The sequence below is a fragment of the Odocoileus virginianus genome, chromosome 34 (assembly GCF_023699985.2).
Source record: "Odocoileus virginianus isolate 20LAN1187 ecotype Illinois chromosome 34, Ovbor_1.2, whole genome shotgun sequence".
Lineage (NCBI taxonomy): Eukaryota > Metazoa > Chordata > Mammalia > Artiodactyla > Cervidae > Odocoileus > Odocoileus virginianus.
The window spans coordinates 8,377,379-8,403,522 of record NC_069707.1 but is presented as its reverse complement, the minus strand read 5'-3'; the positions used below and the strand labels follow the sequence as shown (position 1 = coordinate 8,403,522).

Here is a 26,144-nt window from a genome sequence, read left to right as displayed (position 1 = left end):
TAAACTTGAAATGTTACTACTTCATTGATTTTTATTATGTAATGCTATTTTAATATTGTAGCATTCACTCTAGCCAATAGTCCCTAAAAATAAATCCCTATGTTCTTTAAACCTAGATACTAGATACCTAGATACTGCCTAAATTTCTGAGTAAAAGGGAATAGATGGTTTTTACATAATTTTTTAAGTTGTTTTTGCCACTCACCAAAGTAAGTAGGATACAATTTGGTTATGGTCATTTAATTATAAGACAGACAGATTTTTGGCATTTTCCCCCAGCGGGCCTGGACTCTCATCCACGCTTCTAACCAAACACTGTAGCAGGTAGCTAAGGAGGGTGGCTGGGATCAGTGAAAACCGTATGCCCTCAGCACTGTGTTTATGGCCCACACCCCTCGCCCCCTCAGCCACTGTTCCTTGGGGGCTGAGAGGTTGGTTGGCATGGTGAAGGTCTGGCAGCTGCTCGTAATTCACTGGCTCCAACTCTATTTTTTCTGGAACACTGGGAAGTATATTCTGGGTCAAATGAAACTAAAGAAACCACTGCTGAGGCAAGAACCCAGGGAAGAAGCAATGGTGAGAGGTTTTCAACTTTTCAGCAGGGCATGTGGCTGGACATCCCACTAACTTTGGGGAGCTTTAAAAAAAAAAAGATACCCAGGCCCCACCCAGACCAGCTGAATCACAATGTACATTTACTGAAGAAAGTGCTGTTTGAAAACGTGCTTTGAGGTGTATCTTGGAATGATCCTAGTGGGGCTGGTGGCATTGCTAATAGAGGTGGGAGGGGGGTGGGGGGGCAGAATTTCATTTGTTTCCAGGAGATGGGAGAGTCGGGGTAGCCACTTTCTCTGATTGCTCACCATCGTGTTCCTCATCACAGAGAAAGAGCCTGATACACAGTAAGGACTGGATAAATATTTGTTGAATAAATAAATGACACAGTAGAAAGATTAACTCTGTTTTCTCCCCATGGTATAGCCGTGCACTCTCAATTCTTCCTTCAAATGTGCAGCTGAATCCTCTCTGATCATTCTACAAACAAGCTGTCATCTGTCTGACAGGCCATACTTAAGTCTTTTCTTATTGAATGCTATTTTTTTGTGTTGGCTTTTTGTTTACAGGGGAAAGGAGTAGATAGTGGTTTCTGTTTTTTTCTGACTCACTAGAGAAAACAACAGTGCTAAGAAAAGGGTTTTATGAATAATTTATATTGAAGAGATGAGCCCACAACAAAATAGAAATGTTCATATTTTCATTTATCACTTCTTCCTCCATCCAAAAAATGAAAACAGGTTATTCAAAATGTTGTGGCCAAAATCTTCTTGATGAAAAGGATGATGAGTGATCTTGGATAAAGATCTGTGAAATTACATATACATATTACATACAAATACATAAAAATCACATTTAGATATAAGACAGTTCTCTCATTGAAAAAACCTAGAACCCTCGTCCAACAATATGATTTTCCATGGGGGTCCATTTTTCGGGAGCAGGAAGCATGTCCTTACTGACAGAGTCCAGTGGAGACTGTTAGCTGACACGGCCCCCGATAGAAGGCAATGCATGATGCTTTAGGAATTTACATGAATGTTATTAAAGGAATGACCAACACTTTATACATAAATAATGCTGAAGCATCTGTAACACTGTAATCTCTAGGTATACTGAAATTATCTTATAATTTATGTAGTTATACCACCTAAACATATTTCACTTACTTCAACTTTGTTAGGAATCATTTTAGCATGCATACTACACAAGAAATAAAAAGTATTAGAAAAGACCAAACTTGTGTATTTATGAGTCCTCTGTATAGTCTGTTCTTAAGGTGCCTTAGACAGCTTTTGTTTGCCATTAAACTTTAAAAAAATTTTCCTAAATAGAAGAAGTAAGATTTTTAAAAAATTGAATAGAAGATGAGTCATTTCATTTCAGGGATATTTTGTTGCCCGTAGTAACTGAAGAAGGGGAACCTGAACCTTAAAAAAAAAATTAAACAATAACTTTTCATTAGAACTGGAGACGCATTTGTTTGTTTACAAATATCTCTAGGGGAAAAAACCCCCATGCAGAGCAACTTATTGGACACTCAAAAAAAAAAAAAAAAAGCAGCAGCAGCACATATTAACCAAACTGTTCCCTCCTGACTTCTGGGAAGACCTGGCTATTTCAGTGTCATGTAAACCGTCACTCCATGGTCTTTGTTTACGTGGAACTAGCTCTGTCATTAAGTAAATCCTGTGTGCAACGTGAAGACAGTCACTTTTTTAAAGTGATGCAAACTTTTTGAGCTTCTATATGGCCAGAAAAGTAGCACTGGGTTAATTTGAAAATGCAGCTGCTAATATATATATATATATATATATATGTATGTATTTTAAAGCAACGTCAGGTCTCTCTGGAAAGTCAGCATGTTAACTGAGTTACTAGAGGTAGCCTCCTATTTGCTGATTCACTCACATGGTTAACTGTGGAGCTGGAACTGCCCAGTCTAGTGGAGGTGGGGTGGGGGAGGGGCCTTTGGAGCCAGCCGGCCGGGTGTGAGTCCCGGCCCTGCCTCTGAGTACTGATGTGACTTTGGGACAAATTCCTCAGCGTCAGTGGTCTTACTTCCCCCTGGATCAAGGGAACAATGACCGGGCTCACTGGGTCTGGGGCGGCTGGGGCTGGCTGGGGGCTGCAGCGTCACGCTCAGTGCAGGGAGCTCAGCGTGGCTCTGAGTCTTACCCACCAGCTCTTAGTCTCCATGCTGACGAAGCCTCACGTGCTCTCGGCTGTCTTTTTCTCGGAGCACTTGGTGCCCCCTTAAATGTCTGTTACACATGTCTGTGACTGCAGCAGCCAGGAGTCAACTGATCACATTTGATGCTGTGCCTGGAGCCCTGTTGCACAGGCTCATCCAAGCCCTGCAAAAAAAGGCTCCTTGGAGGATGTTCAGGAGGCTCCAGGGAGATGATATTTGTACTGACTTTAAGAGTGGGCGCTGGTGGGAGGATCGTGAATGAAAGTGGTGGAGAATTTTTGAGACAGTTGTTTTCCATCCACCACTGCCTATGAGGAGTAAACGAGATGTGATGTAAGTAAGTGAGCGTGATGCTGGCAATTCACAGTCATCAGCAATTCAGAAGAGGCTCTGATAGATCGTCCAGCCGAGGCCCTTGGTGGACAGATGAAGAGGGTGAAATGAGAGACCTGAAGGGCTTTCCCCTTCAATGGCCACCAAGCAGGCAAGAGCCAGTGTTCCTGACGGGGCCTCACACTGCTTGTTTATTCAACAGATACCCATTGAGCACCTACTCACTGCCTGCAAGGCTGTCTGGACAACTTGGGATGACCCAGGGAGCAACCACTGACCTGGTGCTTGCTGGCATCCAGCATTTTCTACATTATAATGGGTCAAGTTCTTCCACAGTGATTGAACGTGGAAAAAGAAAAGGCATCCTATGAATCTGACAAAACGTGAAAAATAAAACAAGTGTCTTATGTGTACAAAATTCTCCTGGAGAGGACTTGATGGTGGCCAGCATTATGCCATCAATAACAACATGACAGCAGGCATGCCAGTTATCACTGCACTCCGGAGCACAGGTTTATCTTGGCTTTTAGACAGTTTACACAAGCAATCTCTGCAGTGTGAGGAATTTTGAAAATTTACTCATCTGACTTCTCTTCCACTAATGACATTTATTGAGTGTATTTGCTTCCTATTGCTGCTGTTAACAGATGACCACTTAGCAAGTCCAGAACAGCACACATTTATTATTATCTCAGTTCTGAGGCATCAGCAGGGCTGGTTCCTACTGGAGGCTCCACAGAAGCAAATTTGTTTTGTTTTGTTTTTTCCAGCTTTTAGAGGCTGTCCACATTCCTTGGCTTGTGGCCACTCATCACTACTTCTATTGTCACATCACTTTTCTGACTTTGCTCAATACTGCTAATTACTAGAGAAATGCAAACCAAAACTACAATGATGTACCCCCTCATACCACTCAGAACGGCCATCACTAAAAAGTCTACAAACAACAAATGCTGGGGAGATTGTGGAAAAAAGGGAACCCTCCTATCCTATTGGCGGGAATGTCAATTGGTAGATAACAGTATGGAGATGTTTCAAAAAACTAAAAATAGAATTGTCATATGATCTAGCAATCCCATTCCTGGGCATATATTTGGACAAAAGTATAATTTGAAAAGATATATGCACCTCTATTTTTGCAGCAGCACTAATTATGATAGCCAAGACATGGAACAACCTAGATGTCCATCGACAGATGAGTGGATAGAGAAGAAGTGATACATATGTACAATGGACTATTACTCAGCCACAAAAACAATGAAATAATGCCATTTGTGGCTCCATGGATAGACCTAGAAATTATCATATAAGTGCAGTAAGTCAGAGAGAAAGACAAATATCACCTGATATCACTCATATAGATATCTAAAATGTGACACAAATGAACTTATTTACGAAACAGAAAAAGACTCATAGATAGAACAAACTTACGGTTGCCAAAGGAGATGGGGGAGAGGTAAATTAGGAGTTTGGGATTAAAATATACACACTACTATATATAAAACAGACAACCAACAAGGACCTACTGTATAGAACAGGGAACTATACTCAATACCTTGCAATTACCTATAATGGAAGAGAACATAATAAAAGAATACATGTATATATGCATAACAATCACTTTGTTGTACACCTGAAACTAACACAACATAGTAAATCAAGTATATTTCAAAAAAAATTTAAAAATTCCATCTCAATTTTCTGATAGACTTAAAAAAAAACACACAGGTAACTGGATATATCTCTTTGAAGATAAATATCAAGAGCTCTCTCAAGAAAGTTGATTCAGTTCAGCATTGTGCAACATAGTATGGATTCTGTCATTACAAAAAACTTTTAAAAGAACTCTTCCTAAAGGAATCAAAATAAAAGATGTGACGTCACCACCTGAAACCTTCTACTGATTACAGTGGCTTCCCTTACAATTCAGGCACCTGTTGAAACCCTGCCGGCAGGGCAAACCCTTGGTAAAGTACCCAATTTAATAAGGCAAGATGGCAACCTGGTTTATTTCTGCTTAGAAACGCAATCCTCTATAAACGTGTGTGTTTGCATTCCCTTTGTGTTACGTTTAGAGAAAGATAAATGATTGTGAAATAGAACAAAAGAATCTATACAGGGAGGCAGTGTCTGAGAAGCTGACCTTCATAGCAGGTAATGAATATCTTCTACTCCTACACAATGTAAGCGGATTATTGAGCAAGCCGGTCTCGAGGCGGGGCAGGCAGAACACAAGCTCATTCTCCTCCCTCTGGCTGGTTAAGCCCACTCTGTGGACTCTTGTGTGAAAAGCTTCTCGGATGAAATCTTGGGCAGATTTTAGACCTTTTCTGGTCACTCTTAATATACTTAAACCTCTAGAATAATTAACAACTGGGACTTCTCAAGGGCTTCCCTGATAGCTCAGTTCTGGTTCGATTCCTGGGTCAGGAAGATTCCCTGAAAAAGGGATAGGCTACCCACTCCAGTATTCTTGGGCTTCCCTTGTGGCTCAGCTGGTAAAGAATTCACCCGCAATGTGGGAGACCTGGGTTTGATCCCTGGGTTGAGAAGATCCCCTGGAGAAGGGAAAGGTTACCCACTCTAGTATCCTGGCCTGGAGAATTCCATGGACTGTATGGGCCATGGGTGGCAAACAGTCTGACGTGACTGAGTGACTTTCACTTTGGTGGTCCAGCGGTTAAGATTCCGAGCTCCCAATGCAGAGGGCCTGGGTTCAAACCCTGGTCAGGGAACTAAGATCCTACATGTCACAAGTAAGTCCTGGTGCAGCAAAAAAAAAAAATAAAAACAAAAAATCTAAGAAATAAAGTTTAAGAAAGTTTAATAATTAAGTCTTGCTGTTGTACAATCACTAAGTCGTGTCCAACTCTCACCTGGGAGGAAGCTCTTTCCCTTCCAAGACTCGGCCAGCTTCAGGTTTGGCGGTCTGTGGTGGAGTGGCAGAGGGCTGGGGCTGCTGTGACAGGCTCTTCCTCTCTTTCCCCAATTTCCCCAACTTGCCGTGAATGCCTGTTTCTGACCCCTCAGAGCTGGGTCAGGGCGAGGGCGGCCCTGCCAAGGCAGGCAGCTGTGGCCTGCCATGACGGGGGGGGCCCCCTGGACCGTGAGTGTAAGACCTTGGCTTTCTTTCTTTCAAAGAAAGCTTTTGGGAGTTCCTCAAAGACCCCGAGAGGGAGGTGGCTACGGTTCCTGTGACCTGCACACTGATGAAGAAGTGTGTGCGCTGACTTCAGCCACCAGGGAGGCTCTGAGGGATGGTGGGGAAGTGCCACCTGAGGCGCCAGCCATTACTTCCGCTTGCCGGATGCTTGGCGCCGGCTGGCACTTCCGCTTGCTGAAGGCTTGGCGTCCGAGGGCACTTCCGCCCGCCGGATGCTCAAGTCACCGGCCTCTTGGTCGGTAGGGCAGATGGGCACACGGGGCAGGTAGGTCCTGCCCGGAAATGTCCTGAAAGGGCTCTGAACGCACCTGTCACTTCTGACAGGCTGTGTAAATCCATTCTTTATTATTTGGTGACACTTCTTAAAGTTTGCTATAAACTCTTCAGCTCAGTTCAGTTCAGTCGCTCAGATGTGTCTGACCCTTTGCGACCCCATGGATGGATAGCACGCCAGGCTTCCCTGTCCATCACCAACTTCCGGAGCTTGCTGAAACTCATGTCCATCCAACCATCTCATCCGCTGTCATCCCCTTCTCCTCCCACCTTCAGTCTTTCCCAGCATCAGGGACTTTTCCAGTGAGTCAGTTCTTCCCATCAGGTGGCCAGAGTATTGGAGCTTCAGCTTCAGCATTAGTCCTTCCAATGAATAATCAGGTTTTATTTCCTTTAGGATGGACTGGTTGGATCTCCCTGCGGTCCAAGGGACTCTCAAGAGTCTTCTCCAACACCACAGTTCAAAAGCACCACAGTTCATAAATGCTTCAAAGGCAATTAACTCCAACTCTGGGGGGATCACACATCAAACTCCTACGTGCTTCCCTGGGAGTGTCTTTACTGCCTAGACACTGCACAGCGCACCCACTGCCCCCACAGGAGCTTCCCTCTGAGGTACTTGGCTCCCTGCAACCTTGAAGGGTGGCGGCAGCCCCTCTGAGCCCTGCACTAGGCGCCTCCCCTCTCCAGGCACCTCCTACCTCCTCCTCAGCTGAACCCCTGAGAACGGACCCTGTTCTCCATCCTGCGGGGTGACTGTATTACAGAGAACACAGACACCCAACCATGTGGATGATTCAGTTTACTTTTAAAGCACTGAACTCCATAGTTTTATCCAACAAGGTAATTAACAAAAATGAGGTGCTTAATTAACTTAATCGCCAAAACGACTTCTGAAATGAGTTTTTGAGGTGATGTTACTAACAGCAACTGAAATAGTACATCTTAATGATCCATCTTATTTTAAAAAGGGATCAGATATTAGAAATTTAGGGGAAAAACCCCAAAGTCATGGCAGGCATGAAAACTAGGTTGACACAGAAATATCACTAGCTATATGGAAAAGTGAACAAGGCATGGGTTATTCGGGCAAGCACTGTTTATACACTAAAAGCATGATGGCTGAGTGGAGGTGAACTGTAAACCAGGTGGACCTGGCAAACCAGGGGGGTCAGAAAAACACAGAAAACAATAAAAAGAACGGAGCTTGATGTAATAGCTTTGTTCAAGTTTAAGCCAGACGAATGCTGGCTTGGTTTTGTTCGCGTGGTGGACACTGGTTGATGCCCACAAGGTGGACAATGAAAATTCAAACACAGAGCACATCTCAGTCCTCGAGCAGCTCAGTTTGGTGGTAGAAACTGGCCGATGAACAGTGGTGATGCTGTGTAACTGGGGCGAGGTCTGAGGTAGGACGACTACCGGCAACAGACCTCAGTTCCTGGGGCTGAGCAGGCTAGGCTCCAGCTGCCAGGAAGACAGCGGTGCCACCGGGGGTGCTGGAGAGCAATGCTGCTGACCGTGGGGAGTCTGTCCTCACGGCATCGCTGTGACCGTCGCTGGGGAAAGTGGCCACTGACCGATCCATCCCTGGGACCACACGTGGCATCGTCCAGACCGTCAGTCTTCAGCCCCAGTCTGAGTGAGCTCTTTTCCTGGGATCCTGGGATGCTAGAATAGGCTGGTGGGAGCTCGGAGACACCACAATTTCTCAAGGGGCTTCATTCTTGGCTGGGGGTAACTGAACCGACAATGATACCGGTCTGTCAGCTGTGTTTGGTGAAAGAGCCAGTGAGATTTCCCAAGGCACAGAGATTCAGCAGACTGGCCTGCCTCCTTGGCCAAGGGGGCTCTAGATAAGAGGACCATGCCTTACTTTCTGCTGGCTCGCCAATACATTGTGTTGTATATGGATCAACATGGACAGTGAGTTAGAAGAGTCAGTCTCTCATATACAAGGATGAGAAGGATGGTTATTTACAATGATAGGCCTGGCTACATCAATTTGTGGGCTTGTGCAAAATAAAAATGTGGGGTCCTTGTTCAAAAATTATTAAAAATTTCAAGATAGTGAAAATAGAACTTTAAATCAAGCTTGAGCCCCATAAAAGCTGTGGGACACAGGTGCCACACCCATGATGCTGGCTCTGATCTTCTGATCTCTTCTCTTTCCTGGATCGGATCTGATGATCTGTTCTGCAATGCCTCTTCAGAGTCCATCAGGGACTGGCCTCTTGGTCCTCATGGGTGAAAAGTGAAAGTGAAGATCGCTCAGTTGTGTCCGACTCTTTGCGACCTAATGGACTATACAGTTTGTGGAATTCTTCAGGCCAGAATACTGGAGTGGGTAGCCTTTCCCTTCTCCAGGGGGATCTTCCTGACTCAGGGATCGAACCCAGGTCTCCCACATTGCAGGCAGATTCTTTCCCAGCTGAGCCACAAGGGAAGCCCAAGAATCCTGGAGTGGGTGGCCTATCCCTTCTCCAGCGGATCTTCCCGACCCAGGAATCAAACCAGGGTCTCCTACATCACAGGTGGATTCTTTACCAACTGAGCTATGAGAGAAGCCCCCATGGGTGAAAAGGTATGAGATATTGATGGAACAGGGCTTCCCAGGTGGCTTAGCGGTAAAGAATCTTCTGCCATTGCAGGAGATGTGGGTCCGATCCCTGGGTTGGGAGGATCCCCTGAAGCAGGAAATGACAACCCACTCCAGTATTCTTTCCGGGAAAAATCCCATGGACAGAGAAGCCTGGCGGGCTACAGTCCATGGAGTTGCAAAGAGTCAGACATGACTGAGCACACACACACTGCTTACTTACTGCCTACTGATGGAACAAGGAATAGGACAGCCTTTGAATGAAGGAAGGTGGGCTGTGAAGTAGGGGTCAACCTGTCCAGGACTCCTCCTCGGCAGCACTGGCCTTTCAGAGCTGGAGCTGCCTTTCCATGGAACAGGACCACTGGGGTCTTCCATCTGCTTTAAGGAAATGGACTATCGCCAAGTGCTTAAGGCTGTGTAGTCAGGCCTGATGGAATGCTGAGTGGCAGATCAGAGCTGGAAATCATGGGTCCCCCAAGTTACACAGCTGCCACTACCACACCTGGTTCCCAGACCCTGACCGTGCTAGAGGACGGCCTGGGACTCACCCTGTTCTGCAGCTGATCACTGGCACGTCATGACACAGGGCTGAGGGTTCTCTCCTGGAGTCAAATTCTAGCTCTGCTCAGCCTGGGTCAGCGCCCCCCCCCACCCCCACCCCCCGACTGTGACAGAGAATGGGGAAATGGCTCGTCATTGCTCCTGTTGCTAAGGTTTCCTCCCATGAGTACTATTCAGGCCTGGTACGTGCGCTACCCAAACACTAGCATTCTAAGGAAGGCCAAGTGGGAACACTTTAGCTGAGAACTGAAGGATGAGAAGTTTGCTAAACAGGCAAACACACATAGTATGTGTGTGTATGTGTGTTGCAGTGGTTGGAGGAGGTTCATAGGCAAGATGAACAACAGGTGCAAAAGCAAAGAAGCCAACCAGAGGAAATAAAAATCAGGAAACCGTTAGTAATTCGGTTTGGTGAGAACAAAGGGTATGTGTACGAGAGTCACAGGAAATGTGCCTGGACAGACAGTCGGGGGCCAGATCGCAGAGAGCCTTCACGTCTGTTAAGGAGTCTGGACTTTATACTTTGTACACAGTGGTAAGACAATGAGGGATTTTCAGGAGGAAAGTGATACAATCAGATCTAAAGTTCTGATGGACTGCCAGAGTAAAAGTGAGAGGACGCTAAGACTGGAGGCAGGCAGTTGCAATGGTTGAGAACAAAATGACAGGAGAGGGAACCTTGCTGAATTGAATGACTTCACATACGATTAAGCCAAAGAGACCCTGAAGCCACAGGATCAGGGGAGTCACAAGACAGGAACAGCCTGGATATTTATTTTTTTTGGCAGGGAGTTCCTCAGAAGAGTCACCATCCCAGGAACATCTGAACTGGGTTTACATGAGAGTAACATAAGGTTGTGTTGTGCTTAAGCCATAGAGATTTTTGCATTTCTTTTATAAGTATTTTTTCAGCTTTAAGCCCATATTGACTCACAGAAATCAGGAAATCAACGGTGAGTAGCACCATTAATTCAATATAGTGAAGACAGAAAGGAAACAGTTCAGAAAATGATGATGGATTTGTTTAACGATGTCTCGAATTTGAGACGCCAGTTTGGTAGCAAAATGAAACTTGAAACAACTCTCCAAGGGTTTCTGCCCATCTTGACAGCAAGGCATGGGCTGCCCTTTGTTTCATACTTTCTTTTCAGGGATGTTTGTATAGCAAACAACCTTTGAAGAAAACCTGAATAATCTCTGAAGAAAAAGACCCTGTCTCCCTCTGGAGCCAAGAGCAGGCATGCTTGCTGCCCACTATAAAAGACTGGTGCTCTCTGAGCTCAGGGGGTCCTCTCCCCTAAGGTCACTCACCGCATGGGCAAGTTCCGTCTGGCCTTCTTCACTTTGCCTTGAGGCAACGAGGGCTCCAGAACCAGCACAAAAATGCTGATATTCCGGGTACTGCTACCACTGTGAGTAACACATAACCCCATGTCTCTGACTCAGGAGTCTTACGTCAAAATTTACCAGCACTCATGAATCTCTGGAGGCTAACTTGATAACTTGGAAGTAGATAAAATCTGAGGCTCTTCATAGTTCTGGACAGAGCAGTCCAGAGATGGTTAGAGATAACAGATTCAGAGCCCAGGGCTGAGTCTCACCAGAGTGTGGGGGCGTTGAGTAGTGGGCAGTGATGAGATTACCTAGGGTTGGGGGTTGGTTTCTGAGCACTATGTGAGAGATGAGAAAGATGAGGAAGAGACTCTGCGAGAACTCTTAACTACTAACAGAGAAAGGAAGGACGAGCACATGGACAGACCAAGATACACACAGCTTCGGAGAAACAGCTTCGGCTTCACCCAGGAGGGGTGAGGAATGTTAAGTACTGTGAAAGTCAGTAAGATAAGCAAGTCTGGATCCGAAACTTGAGAAGTCACTGGAGACTTGCGAATGACCAGTTTCAGGGGAGTGATGAAGACAAAATCCAGACGACCAAGCAGGGTCTGAAAACAGTAGGAGGTTTAAGAATGGAAGGACAATGCAGTCCATGTTTCAAGAAGTAGGTGTGAAGGGGACTTCTCTGGTGGCTCAGAGAATCTGGCTCAGAATCTGTAAAGAATCTGACTGCCAATGCAGGAGACACGGGTTCAATCCCTGATCTGGGAAGATCCCATATGCTGAGGAGTGCCTTTAAGTCTGTTAGCAGCAGCAGCCACAACTACTGAGCCTGTGCTCTGGAGCCTGGGGGCTGAAACTACTGAAGCCCACGTGCCCTAGAGTCTGCGTTCCCCAAGAAAAGCCACAGCAATGAGAAGCCTGAGCACCTCCACTAGAGAGTAGGCCCCACTCACCGCAACTAGAGAAAAGCCTCTGTAGCCATGAAGACCCAGCACAGCCAAAAATAAATGCATAAATTTTTTTTTTTAAGTCATGCCCACCACCTAGATAGCCATATTCCATTAAAAAAAAAAAAGAGAGAGAAGTGTGAAGGACGGACAGAGGATTATAATAGTAAGGTGTCTAAGGTTTTAAAAAATGCCTCTGATATGATTTTATACATACATATAACACACACACACACACGTAGCTATACCTTAATCCTTGTATCTAAGCTTTTCGATCCTTTTAAAGTGTACAAATCAGTGCAACAGTGACCACTACTTAAATTTTAGAACATTTTCATTACTTAATACCTATTAGCAGGCATTTCGGTTACACCCTCTTCAGCCTCTGGCAACTGGACATTTCATATAAATAAACTGATATAATGTGATTTATGACTGGGTTCTTTCCATAGTATAATTTATTTTCAAGGTTCATCCATGCCATAGCACATAAGTAGCACTTGATTCTTTTTATTGTCAAATAATATTGCATTGTTAGGATAGACTAGTTTTTATTTATTCTTTGATGGGTATTTAGATTCTTCCTATTTTTTGGCTTTTATGAATAATGTTGCTATGAACATTCATGCACACATTTCTGTATGGCTGTGTTTTTATTTCTCCTAGGTGGAGAAACGGAATACCTAGGAGTGAAATTGCGGGATAAACATGTAATTGTATTCTTGCCGGGACAATCCCATAGACAGAGGAGCCTGGGGGGCTAGTCCATAGCGTCTCACAGAGTTGGACATAACTGAAGCGACTTATGTAATTGTACGTTTAACATTTTAAGAAACTGCCAAACTGTTTTCCAAAGTGGCTGTACCATCTTACAATCCCATCAGTAGTGGGTGAGATTTCTCTTTCCAACTTCTCTTTATCCTCATCATCTTTTGCTACTGTCTCACTTTGATTTTAACCATCTTAGTGGGTATGAAGTAGTGTAATAATGTGACTTTGATTTGTATTTCCTTGTTGACTAATGATGTGGAATACATTTCATGTGCTCATTGGCCATTGGTTTAAAAAAATGTCTATTCAAATCCTTTGCTGATTTTAAAATTGGGCTGTTGTTTTATTGTTGTTTGGGAAAAACCTGAATGAACTTTTTGGCCAAGTCAGTATTTAAGTCTTTTTTTGTTTTTTTTTAGTATTTAAGTCTTTAATTTCTTCCATCATTTTTGTTGTTTTCATTATGTAAGTTTTGCACCTCTTTGATTAAGTTAGTACTTAAGTATTTTATCCCTTTTGGTGCTATTATAAATAAAATTAATTTCCTTTCAGATTGTTCACTGTTAATTGTAGAAATATAATTGACTTTTGCATACTATTGATTTTATAGACTGAAAACTTGTTGAACTCTGTTAATTCTAGTATTATTTTTGTCAATTTTTAAAGTTTCTATACACAAGGCTTCCCAGGTAGCACCATGGTAAAGAATCTACCTGCAGGAATGGGGAGGGAAGTAGGAGGGGGGTTCAGGATGGGGAACACATGTAAACCCATGGCTGATTCATGGCAATGTATGGCAAAAACCGCTACAATATCATAAAGTAATTAGCCTCCAATTAAAAAAAAAAAAATCTACCTGCCAAGACACACAGGAGATGCAGGTTCAAGTCTTGGGTTGGGAAGATCCCCTGGAGGAGGAAATGGCAATCCACTCTGGTAGTCATGCCTGGGAAATCCCATGGACAGAGGAGCCTGGCAGGCTACAGTCTGTAGGGTCTCAAAGAGTCAGACATGACAGCATGCGTGAATGAATATACAAGGCATTGTCTCCTGCAGTTTAGAGTTTTACTTTTCCTTTCCAATCCGGATGTTAGACACATTTATTTTCCCTGCCAAACTGCCGTTGCCAGAACTTCCAGTACAATGTTGAACAGAAGTGGCAACAATAGGTATTTTTGTTTTGTTTCTGATCTTAGGGGGAAAAGCATTCAGTCATTCACATTATGTTATGATGTTAGCTGTGGGGTTTTCCTGGATGCCTTTATAGGGCTGAGGGGGGTCTCTGCTGTTCTCAGTAGGGTTGGCTTCTTGTTGTTGTTGTTCAGTTGCTCAGTCATGTCTGACTCTTTACGACCCCATGGACTGCAGCACGCCAGGCTTCCCTGTCCATCAACAACTCCCAGAGCTTACTCAAACTCATGTCCATCAAGTCAGTGATGCCATCCAACCATCTCATCCTCTGTCATCCCCTTCTCCTCCTGCCTTCAATCTCTCCCAGCATCAAGGTCTTTCCCAATGAGTCGGCTCTTCACATCAGGTGGCCAAAGTATTGGAGTTTCAGCTTCAGCATCAGTCCTTCCAATGAATATTCAGGACTGATCTCCTTTAGGATGGACTGGTTTGATCTCCTTGCAGTCCAAGGGACTCTCAAGAGTCTTCTCCAGCGTCACAGTTCAAAAGCATCAATTCTTTGGTGCTCAGTCTTCTTTATAGTCCAATCCTCACATAATGCCAACTTTGTTTTTACCCTTCAATACTGTGTTGGCTCTTCTGGGTCTTTTGCCTCTTCACATCATCAGTTTGTTGATATCTGTAAACTAATTAGCTTGGATTTTGATTGGGATTGCATTGAATCTATAGATCAAGTTGGGAAGAACTGACATTTTGACAATCTTGAGTTGCCCTATTCATCAACATGAAATGTTTCTCCACTTAGTAGTTTGATTTCATTCATCAGTTTTGTAGTTTTCCTCATATAAATATCACACACATTTTGTTAGATTTATAACTAAGTATTTCATTTTGGGGAGATTCTAATATGATTTTAATTTTAAATTCCATTTGTCAATTGCTGGTATATAGGGAAGTGATAAATTTTTTTTTAAATTTTTATATATTAATCTTCCATTTTGCCACCTTACTATTAGTTTCAGGAATCGTTTTGGTGATTCTTCGGGATTTTCTACCTTGACAATCATGTCATCTGCAAACAAATCATTTTATTTCTTCATTGTCAACCTATATACTTGTTATTTCCTTGTTTTATTGCATTACCTGGGACTCAGTATAGTGAAAAGGAATGGTCAGAGAGGACATCCTTGCTTTATAACTGATCCTAGTGTGAAAGCTTCTAGTTTGTCATCATGGTGTTAGCCCTAAGGTGGTTTTGTTTTTTTTTTTTTGGTAGCTATTCCTTATAAAATTGAGGAATTACCCTCATTTCTACTTACTGAGGGATTTTTCTTTTTCCAAATCATGAATGGGTGTTGAATTTTGTCAAATGCTATTCCTGCATCTATTGATATGATCATGTAGTATTTCTTTTAAAGCCTGTTTCTGTGATGGATTACATTAATTGAATTTGAAATGTTAAACCAACCTGGCATTCCTGGGATAAATCTACTAAGTCATGGTATAAAATTTCTATTATACATTGTTGAATTCAATATGCTAGTATTTTGCTGCAGATTTTTGCAACTAGGTTCATGAGAGATATGGGTTTGCAATTTTCTTGCAATGTCTAATTTTGGTATTTAATGTTGGTCTTATAGAGTAGGTTAGGAAGTATTCCTTTTATCATGTGAAAGAAACTGTAGAGAACGGGTATAATTTGTTAAATGGTGTTTGGTAGAATTCACCAGAGAACTCATGTGAGCCTGGTGTTTTCTGTTTTGTAAGGTTATTAATTCAATATATTTAATAGATATAGGCTTATTCAGATTGCCTACTACCTCCTGCATTTTTAAGGACAGTTTTGTTGGATATAAAATTCCTGAATGGCAGCTTTTTTCTTTTAGCACTTATGAGTATATCATTTCATTGCCTTCTGACCTCTATGGTGTCTGAATAAAAATAAGTTGTTAATTTTGAGGAGTCTTTGTATATGACGAGCTATTTTTGTCTTGCTGCTATTGAGGCCCAAGGCATGTTGCAGCCAAATATGCCTTAGTGGCATATTGATAATTTTGAATTAAAAGTTACTTGAGAAGCAGTCAGTGAAAAAAAAAAAAAAGCATATAAAAAAATCACTGTGCCCTCAACTCCTTACTCCTTAAGAGTGGGAAATAAATCTCCCATGTGAAGAAGGGGTCCTCCCTACACCAGGAGGGTAGAAGGCATCCTTAACAATAGAGTTAGAGCATTCTAGCTAAGAAAGCTGTGTAAACAAATACTGTTACTTCATTTCTTTGCTGCTCCAAGCACAAGCCCCTTTGTTTTGTTAACATTCACAAATAATTCTTTGTCTAAAAATGATATTCAAACATTTGTTTTGGTGACTTTGGGGGTCCTATTTCTACGAGACCTCTGTGCATACAAATTCAACTGATTTTTTTTTTCTCCTGTTAGTCTGTCCTATGGCAATTTAATGATTAGACCAGCCAGAAGAACTCAAGATGGGTGGGGCAGAATATCCCCGTCCCCAACACTGTCTCAGAACTGTCTTTGTCTCTCAGCAGTTGTGGATCTCTGAGTTTATTATACATGAAATTCACTGAACTTCTTGGATGTAAATATTAACTTTTTTTTTGCATCCCATTGATGTTTTCAACCATGGTTTCTTCAATTGTTCTTTTTGTTCCTTTCTTTCTCCTCCTTCTGGGATTTGTACTGTGTGTCTGTTGGTATTCTTATAGTGTCTCACAGGTCTCTGAAGCTCTTTGCATTTTTCTTCATTTCAGAGTGGATAATCTCAGTCTGATTGAACTTCATGGTTTCTTTCTTTTAACAATTCACAGCTGAGACCCTCTGGTTAATTGTTCATTTCAGTTATTACATTTTTCAACACCAGAATTTCTATTTGGTTCCTTTTTTATGATTTCTCTCTCTTGATATTCACTCTTTGGTGAGAATCGTTTTCATACTTTATTTACACCTGGTTTCCTTTAGTTCTTTGTACATATTTACAATTGCTGATCAATGTCTGTCAAGTAGGTTTAAAACTTGAACTTTCTTAGGGACAGTTTCTATCAACTGTTTTTCTTTCTTCTGCACAGGCCATACTTTATTTTTTGCATGTCTTGTATTTTTTTGGCTGAAATCTAGACATTTCAGAGAGTCAAAATGTGGTAACTTTGGCTATCAGATTCTTGCTCTGCCTCTTCACCTTGGGTTTTTTGTTGGTGTTTGTCTGCTTGATGGCCTTCATGAACAAATTCTGTAAAGCCTCTATTCTCTGTGCTGCCACTGAAGTCTGCTCAGCTAGCTTAGTGGTTAGCTAATGGTTAAAGAGATTTCTTAAATGTCCTGAATCAGTAGGTCTTACCCTTTGTGCTGAGGGGGTCTCTGTGTGTTGAGACATGCCTCCGATATTTCAGCAAGGTTACAACTCTGACTGCTCTCAGGTCTTGCTTGTGTAGATCCTCAGTGTCAGCCCGAGACGAGCGATGAGGGCCTTCCCAGGTCTTTCCTGGGCTGTGAACAGCCCTACAAAGTACCTTACACTTAACAGATTCCTGGGAATATGTTGAAACTTTTAAAAACCCGCTATGGATCTCTCATTCCTCAGATTTCCAAGTATTCTGGGCAGCCTCCTGTTTGCTCCAACCAGCATGTCCACCTCGGGTAGCTGTGATGTTAGACAATTGCTGTTGATTGCTGATTTTCTATTTTTAAACAAATGCCCTGCTGCTGGGACTTTCCTCACCATGCGCTGAGTCAGGTCAAATAAAGATAAGCCCTGTAAAAGAACTTGTCCCGGGAGCTCCCAGACAGGTCACATACTGACAGTTTTCTGGGGAAGTGGCTTTTCTGGGGAGCTCTAGGCATGTTTTGGTCCCTCCAGTGGCTGACAGGCTGCTGGTTTTCTCAGTTACCATGGTTTTGAGTCTGTTGGTTTTCAAGGTTATTGTGGAGCTGGGAAGAATGGGATGGGAATAGGGCAAATTAAAATGCCACAAAGCTGACTCTTGGAGATTCAGTCACTTTTCTTGAATAAATGCTCTTCACTGCTCCAAGTCTTTGGTTAATTTCCAGAATTTAAAAAACTTTATTTTTTTGACAAGTTGTTTTTTCTTTTTTGCCTGTGTTTTTGTTGCTTTTATGGAGGAGCTAATTTTCAGAGGTCCCTACTCTACCAATTCCAGAGTCCCTCTTCCATAAACACTAATTTCTGTCCTGTGTTGTAAAGTAACCATGTATTCAAGACCTGCTGAGGGATATTCAACTTTGGCTCCAGATTGCTATGTCTTTTGAGCTATCTATTTTCCTCTGCTTTTCCATGTACCTTTTTCCCCTAATAAGTTTTAGCCTACAGTCTTCACATAGTGGTCCCTATCTTTTTGTCAGTATGCTACTTCTAATACGCTGTGGGGCTAAAAAACAGCCAAATTGGGTAGCAATGTTGGAATAGCTTTGGATGGTCCATGGCAAAATGGCAACTCAGGAGTCACTTTGGCCTTCTCTCTCATATGTTCTAAAAATGAGGTTTCTAGACATCTGATCTCTGGTTCCTCTGCCTTTTCTAATGACTGTGTAGATCACAATAAACTGTGGAAAATTCTTCAAGAGATGGGAATACCAGACCACCTGACCTGCCTCTTGAGAAACCTATATGCAGGTCAGGAAGCAACAGTTAGAAATGGACATGGAACAACAGACTGGTTCCAAATAGGAAAAGAAGTACGTCAAGGCTGTATATTGTCACCCTGCTTACTTAACTTATATGCAGAGTACATCATGAGAAACGCTGGGCTGGAAGAAGCACCAGCTGGAGTCAAGATTGCCGGGAGAAACATCAATAACCTCAGATATGCAGATGACACCACCCTTATGGCAGAGAGTGAAGAGGAACTGAAAAGCCTCTTGATGAAAGTGAAAAGAGGAGAGTGAAAAAGTTGGCTTAAAGCTCAACATTCAGAAAACTAAGATCATGGCATCTGGTCCCATCACTTCATGGGAAATAGATGGGGAAACAGTGGAAACAGTGTCAGACTTCATTTTTTTGGGCTCCAAAATCACTGCAGATGGTGACTGCAGCCATGAAATTAAAAAACGCTTTACTCCTTGGAAGGAAAGTTATGACCAACCTAGATAGCATATTAAAAAGCAGAGACATTACTTTGCCAACAAAGGTCTGTCTACTCAAGGCTATGGTTTTTCCAGTGGTCATGTATGGATGTGAGAGTTGGACTGTGAATAAAGCTGAGCACTGAAGAATTCATGCTTTTGAACTGTGGTGTTGGAGAAGACTCTTGAGAGTCCCTTGGACTGCAAGGAGATCCAACCAGTCCATCCTAAAGGAGATAAGTCCTGGGTGTTCACTGGAAGGACTGATGCTGAAGCTGAAACTCCAATACTTTGGCTACCTCATGCAAAGAGCTGACTCATTGGAAAAGACCCTGATGCTGGGAGGGATTGGGGGCAGGAAGAGAAGGGGACGACAGAGGATGAGATGGCTGGATGGCATCACCGACTTGATGGACATGAGTTTCAGTAAACTCCAGAATTTGGTGATGGATAGGGAGGCCTGGCGTGCTGCGATTCATGGGGTCGCAGAGAGTCAGACACGACTGAGCGACTGACCTGAACTGAACTGAGACATCTAAATTAGAGGAAGTGAGTTGGTGATATCCAAATCAGGGGAGAAAACAGTTTCACAATACTCCTTGCTAAGTTTGATTATATCTATAGTAGTATACCTAATCCTGGGAAACATGTTTTAAGATGACTTTGACCAAACAGAAATTTCAACGTAATAGTAACCAGGATGGAGAGTGGGAAAGTTCTGAAACTATTCTCTATGAGGAATAATTGGGACGAGTGGTGGTACTTCACTGGGAGAAAGAAAAATCTGGAAAAAGAAAAAAGAAAAAAAAAACCCCAAAAGTATAGGATAGGGCTGGAGTGTAGGATAGGGCTGGTATGTAAAAAAATTATTCTCTCTCTCCACCATAATTATGCTAGTTGATTATAGCTTATAAACTAAAAGGCTATAGGTTATAATGGGACAGCGGCTTCCCAGGTGGCACTTCCCAGGTGGCAGGAGGTAAAGAACCCTCCTGCCAATGCAGGGGACATAAGCGACGTGAGTTTGATCCCAGGGCCTGGAAGATCTGGAGGAGGGAGGGCACGGTGATCCACTCTAGTATTCTTGCCTGGAGGATCCTATGGGCAGAGGAGCCTGGTGGGCTACAGTCTGTAAGGTTGCAAAGAGTTGGATGTGATTGAGGTGACTTAGCACACGTAACGGGACAGATTTTGACTCAGTATAAAAGAAATTTCTAATAATGGGAACTGTGCAACAGTGTACTTGAGTAAGTATTTACCATGTCTTGAGCCTGGGGAGACAAAACTATGTAAGAATTGCTCTTCCAGGCAGCTTATAAAGGGAAAGCCCCATCCTCAGTGACTAAACAAAGACCAAGTGACCACCTGTTTAAGGTTACTGCATTGGATAGGAGGCTGGATTATATGACAGCTAAAGGCTATTCTGACACTACCATTTTAAGGCTCTGAGATACAGGGTGCAGTCCACTGCCACCCCTATGGGGCTGGCAGCTAACCTGGGGGCAAGATAAATTTTTACTCAGTGTGAGTCTAGCTTCTCCAAGGAGTACAATATATTTTTGAACTCTTTTCTCTACCAAGGTCTCTTTACGGTCATTAAATTACGTTTGAAGTTGGAAGCAGGTTAACTTTGCTTTAGGGATTTACTGACACCTAGTGGTAAAAAATAGGTATCAATATAATCCAAAATGTTAGAAGACCATCATACACAATCATTATCAAAAATAAAAATAAATAACAATAAAATATATAATTTATGAGTTATAAATGCATGTGGTAATAAAAATGTATTAGTGTTTCAAATTTTATTTTCAAGAAGAATTTAAAATTCTTTAAATGTTATACTTTTGTATTGAAATTTCAAACTTCAATATCTTGACTGATTTTATTTATAAGCAAACCTATAACCATTACTGTATCTTTTGCGTGTGTGCCTGTGCGCTCAGTCGTATCTGACACTTTACAGCCTCATGGACTGAAGCCTGGCAGGTGGCCATTTCCTCCTCTAGGGGCTCTTCCAGACCCAGGGATTGAATCCACATCTCTGTGTCTCCTGATTGGCAGGTGGATTCTTTACCACTAGTTGCCACCTAGGAAGCTGGTAGTACTGTATCTTTTAAATCATATATTTCATTAATTCTATTTTCAAGATTTAAGAAAAACAAAGAGTATCATCTAAACTATCAATTTATTAAATTTTAATTTGTAAGTTGAAAGCACTAAAACAAAAAGGTAAATATGTTCCAATTCAAAGCGAGAATTATAGACATCAATCCAATAGCATTAACAGTAGTTTTTCATGATAGTGACACCTGATCTGTAACATTTTTGTTTGGGTCTCTGACTGAACAAACCTGGAAAAGATTGGTTCTGGTTAGATCTTGGAGCTATAGCAAAAAAAACAGTAGGTACTAATTGGTCTCTGGGGAAATTAAATGCATATTTGTGCTTTTTCAGAAAGCCTTTATTTTTTAAATTTTATTTTTTTGGCCACATTGTGTGGCATATGGGATCTTAGGTCCCCAACCATAGGGATGGAACCTATGGCCCTGCACTGGGAGCTTGGAGTCTTAACCACTGGACTGCAAGGGAAGTTCCCAGAATGCCTTTATGCTAAATAAATTGAGATAAATGATTACAGCTATTAAGCTCTAGAATACATTAAAAATTATAAAAATTTATAGCAATTTATAAAAATTGCTGTGATTCACCTACAAACAAAAGCAGAATGTATCAGATTTTGCCTAGTAAATAAAGCATATGAAAACTGCATCTAAAAGTTGTAGATTAAAAATTTAGCTGATATGATTGCTACATTTTAACAACATTGACAAGTAAATGAAAGTTTTTAGGTGAGAAGAAATGTGCACGATTAACCTGATGGTTATGGTTACCACAGCGTTTTGCTATGCTATGCAAGATGCCACTTCTCCCACGCCTGTTACGAGTTTTAGAGGAATTATCATCTGCAAATACGACTTCTTTCTGCAAGACCTCCGCTCTCCCATCTGCTTTCCAAATAAACCAGTTCTTTGCCCTAACTACAGGGGCAACCTCCTTGCGTGCGGTGAAGAACTCGAGACCAGCTGGTCTGGCTCTGGGGTCTGCTGTCAACCACGTGGAGTGACTTCCAGGCCACGCCAGCGTTCCTTGGCTCAGCCAAGTCAGAATGGCTTGCACACCATGCGGCCTGCACTGGAGAAGATGACTTCTGCCCCTCCCTCTCATCTAGTTCAGTGATCTGGGAATTGATGTTGGCGGAGGACAATCTCTAGAAATTTATTACATATTATCCATTTTATTACTATTTGGCTTCCCTTAGCTTAGTGTTAGCTGAAAAGAGAAGGGATCAGAACTCCTAAGAAGAGCACAAGCAAATGTGAGCACAGACAATTCAGTTTCCACTCAATATTTTTCTTTTTTATCACCAGCTTCTCCACGTTTTTTCATAGGGACAGTGTCCTAACCTCTTGATTATTTCTGTTCCTCTCTAGGATGGAATAGGCAGTTAAGCTTAACCAGCTTCAGTATGGGGTCTACAGATTTAGGTTTCTTTAATAAACTGAATTAATTTATGGAATTATGGAACTCAGAATGAGAAGTTTAGCAAAGCATCTGCAAAATGTTACAGTGAAGGAGGATTAGAATTGTAGAAGATAATCAACCTTCACTCCATTTTGAAAGCATTCTTAAAAAAAAAAAAAATTCCTGGTCTTGTCACCAAAATTAGTATCTTGTAAATTTTAGGATGATCACTGAGGTTTCCCTGGTGGCTCACTGGTAAAGAATCCACCTGCCAATGCAGGAGATGCGGATGGGATCTCTGGACTGGGAAGGTCCCCTGGAGGAGGGAATGGCAACTCACCCTAGTATTCTTGCCTGGGAAATCCCATGGACAGAGGAGCCTGGCGGGCTACAGTCCCACGAGTTGGACACGACTGAGCAACTAAACAGCTGTGACAGATTTTAGGATAATCACAGACTGTTTAAGAAGATGGACCTCACTCAGCAACGAAAGGACAGATTTCAATTTTTTAAATGCTGTTAATTCAGTAATGTATTTATTCTTTGTACCTCACAAAAGTACAAGGCTGTTGAGAAGAAAGGATAGCGGCTTGGAAGGAAGGGGATCTGGGCTCCAGCTTTCACCCCATTACTTACTAGGCAAGTCACTCGACTGAAAATCACTGAGAATCCCTGAGCTGCAGTTCCTTGCTTCACCCCTGCTTCATTCAGCTCCACCGTGAGGCTGCCGCTGCAGCCCCCTCACGGCCTCAGCACACAGCAGGCATTCAGTCAACACCTGCCGACTGGACAAACCCATGCCCGATTGAAAACGAAAATAAACACACTGTCACATCGACCTCAGAAGGGCTGCTCTGACGTTAAAATGATGTAGGGATATAAAATGTGGGAAATTGGTTTGAGATTCATGAAAAATGCTGCTGAGACATATAGCTCAGTTCTTTTTATAAATGGAGAAAGATGTTCTTCTGTATTTTTAATGCCGCGTTTAAAAAGAAACTAAGGTAAATGCATTAATAACTGCAAGCTATTTCAAATCACTACAGCTTATATATTTATAAACATTCTGAGAAAAGTAGACTATATCTATCTGAAGCCTCAGAAGATGTCACTGGTTAGAGATTGATATAGCTTTCAGTTCAGTTCAGTCACTCAGTTGTGTCTGACTCTGAGACCCCATGGACTGCAGCACACCAGGCTTCCCGTCCATCATCGACTTCCAGAGTTTGCTGAAACACATGTCCATTGAGTTAGTGATGCCATCCCATCCTCTGTTGTTCCCCTTCTCCTCCTGTCTTCAATCTTTCCCAGCATCAGGGTCTTTTCCAATGAGGCAGTTCTTTGCATCTGGAGAAGGCAATGGCATTCCACTCAAGGACTCCTGCCTGGAAAATCCCATGGAAGGAGGAGGCTGATGGCTGCAGTCCATGGGGTCTCGAAGAGTTGGACATGACTGAGCAACTTCACTTTCACTTTTCACTTTCATGCATTGGAGAAGAAAATGGCAACCCACTCCAGTGTTCTTGCCTGGAGAGTCCCAGGGATGGAGGAGCCTGGTGGGCTGCCGTCTATGGGGTCACACAGAGTTGGACACGACTGAAGTGAAAACTTAGTAGCAGCAGTAGTTCTTTGTATCAGGTGGCCAAGTATTGGAGCTTCAGCTTCAGCATCAGTTCTTTCAATGAATATTCAGGACTAACTTCCTTTAGGATGGACTGGTTGGACCTCCTTGCAGTCCAAGGAACTCTCAAGAGTCTTCTCCAGCACCACAGTTCAAAAGTATCAATTCTTCGGCTCTCAGCTTTCTTTATGGTCTAACTCTCACATCCATATGTGACTAATGGAAAAACCAGAGCTTTGACTAGATGGACCTTTGTCGGCAAAGTAATATCTCTGCTTTTTAACACACTATCTAGGTTGGTCACGGCTTTTTTTCCAAGGAGCAACTGTCTTTTAATTTCATGGCTGCAGTAACCATCTGTAGTGATTTTGGAGCCCAAGAAAATAAAGTCTGTCACTGTTTCCATTGTTTCTCCATATATTTGCCATGAAGTGATGGGACTGAATGCCATGATCTTAGTTTTTTGAACGTTAAGTTTTAAGCCAGAGTTTTATATCTCTAATATAACTTTAGAGGTAAAAAATATCTATGATTTTCAATGGTGCAGGTAAATTCACCAAACAAATTCAGATTAAAAAGCCAAATGGCAATTACCTATAATACAGTTGTATCTGACCACATTAAAAAAAAAAATTTATATGTACTGATGTTGAAAAGTCTCAGATAAAATGTTAGGTGAAAATGCAAGTACTATAACCCATATATTGCCAGATGTTCAAATCTTTATCTCCAGAAATAGCTTAAAAAAGGCCTGGATGGTACATAGAATGGATGGATGGATGACATACGCTGTCTGAGGAGGGACTTTTAGCTTCATTGGTATTGTCTGAAATTTTTTAATAGCAGGAATGTGAACAAATAGATGAGAGTTTTACTTGAATATTGAAGATGGAAAGAGTAATTGTTTATCTTTATATAGACAAGGGTATATTTCTTGGTATTTGCAAGGAGAGAGCACCATGGCTTTCAGGAACCCAACCTTGAGGGATTCCTGCTTGGAGTAAGTTTTTCTACAGAGAAGAAAAGCTCAGTGGCTAACAGAACTGGTATCTAACATTAAATACCATACTTACTAAAAAAAGAGAATGCAACTACAAAACTGAAGAAAAATATTAGCGATATATAGTGGTCATGGGATAAATAAGGAAAAACATATTGGTTATATAGTGGTGATGGAAGAAGGTAGGAAAAATATATTAGTTATATATACTGGTAATAGGAAGCTTGAAATTAGACATAATTCTCATTAGAGTTACAGTATAGCTCCTAAAGAGTCTACTATTAGATAAATAAGGTTTCATTTTAAAAATTAGTTTTTATTATTTCAACATATTTGATTTGCCCAGTCCATGAGACAAAGACACGCTGACTAAACACAACATAATTTCCACGAGCTGAGGGGACTCACGCATCATTACCTGACTGATTGCAGTGCTGACTGGCTTCTGACTGGCTCCACGGCGCTGAGGCTCCCCTCTATTGCGACAGCTCTTCCCTCTCAAAGGATCTCCTCATTTCTGTCAGTTCGTCATCTTCTTCCACGAGCCTCCTTTCCCGGGACGAAACTCTATCCATGTACCTTGCGTCGTATGCCGTTCTCTGTAGGGAGTCTCTGTCTGGAAGGGGTCTCTGGGCCTGGGCTACACCCTGATCCCGGGATTCGAAACCCACCAGGGGCTCTCTCGTTCCTCCGGGACCGCTGAGCCCATACTCAGGCCTCACAGGGGCGTGCCTGCCCTCCTTCTGCTCATAGAGATTCAGTCTCCTCTCAACCACCTCACGAATCAACACTGAAAATTGCATGTACAGAAATCACTATGACTTTTCATATTTTAGTAGTTGTAACGCTCGCTTATAGATGAGCATAAAATATTCACCAGGCCTTGTCCCTTTCTTGTATCATGACTTTTTATACAAAGTCAGCAATACGTACCTTCTGTGCCACTTAATGTGAATTCTATTCAATGCCTGTTTTAACAGAATATGATTTATAAAGTAATGACAGAAGATGTTAATTCTGATCAAATTATAAAAGA

At 42.2% G+C, this 26,144-nt stretch overlaps 1 protein-coding gene across 4 annotated transcripts in view; it reads right to left on the bottom strand.

Moving 5' to 3' along the window:
• Nucleotides 1-1,191: 1,191 nt before the first annotated feature.
• Nucleotides 1,192-26,144, bottom strand: part of RSPH3 (radial spoke head 3) — a 36,711-nt gene continuing 11,758 nt past the window's right edge. The window contains exons 8-9 of one of the 4 annotated variants that reach the window (XR_011485585.1): nucleotides 25,527-25,898; nucleotides 1,192-8,758 (exon numbers count right to left, since the gene is read on the bottom strand). Coding sequence is in view for 1 of the 4 variants with exons in the window: in XM_070461342.1 (XP_070317443.1) it covers nucleotides 25,585-25,898 (314 nt within the window). In the remaining 3 variants the exon portion in view is untranslated. Of the gene's footprint in view, nucleotides 25,899-26,144 lie in introns of all 4 variants that reach the window. The other 3 variants (XR_011485587.1, XR_011485586.1, XM_070461342.1) reach the window with 3 other exon arrangements.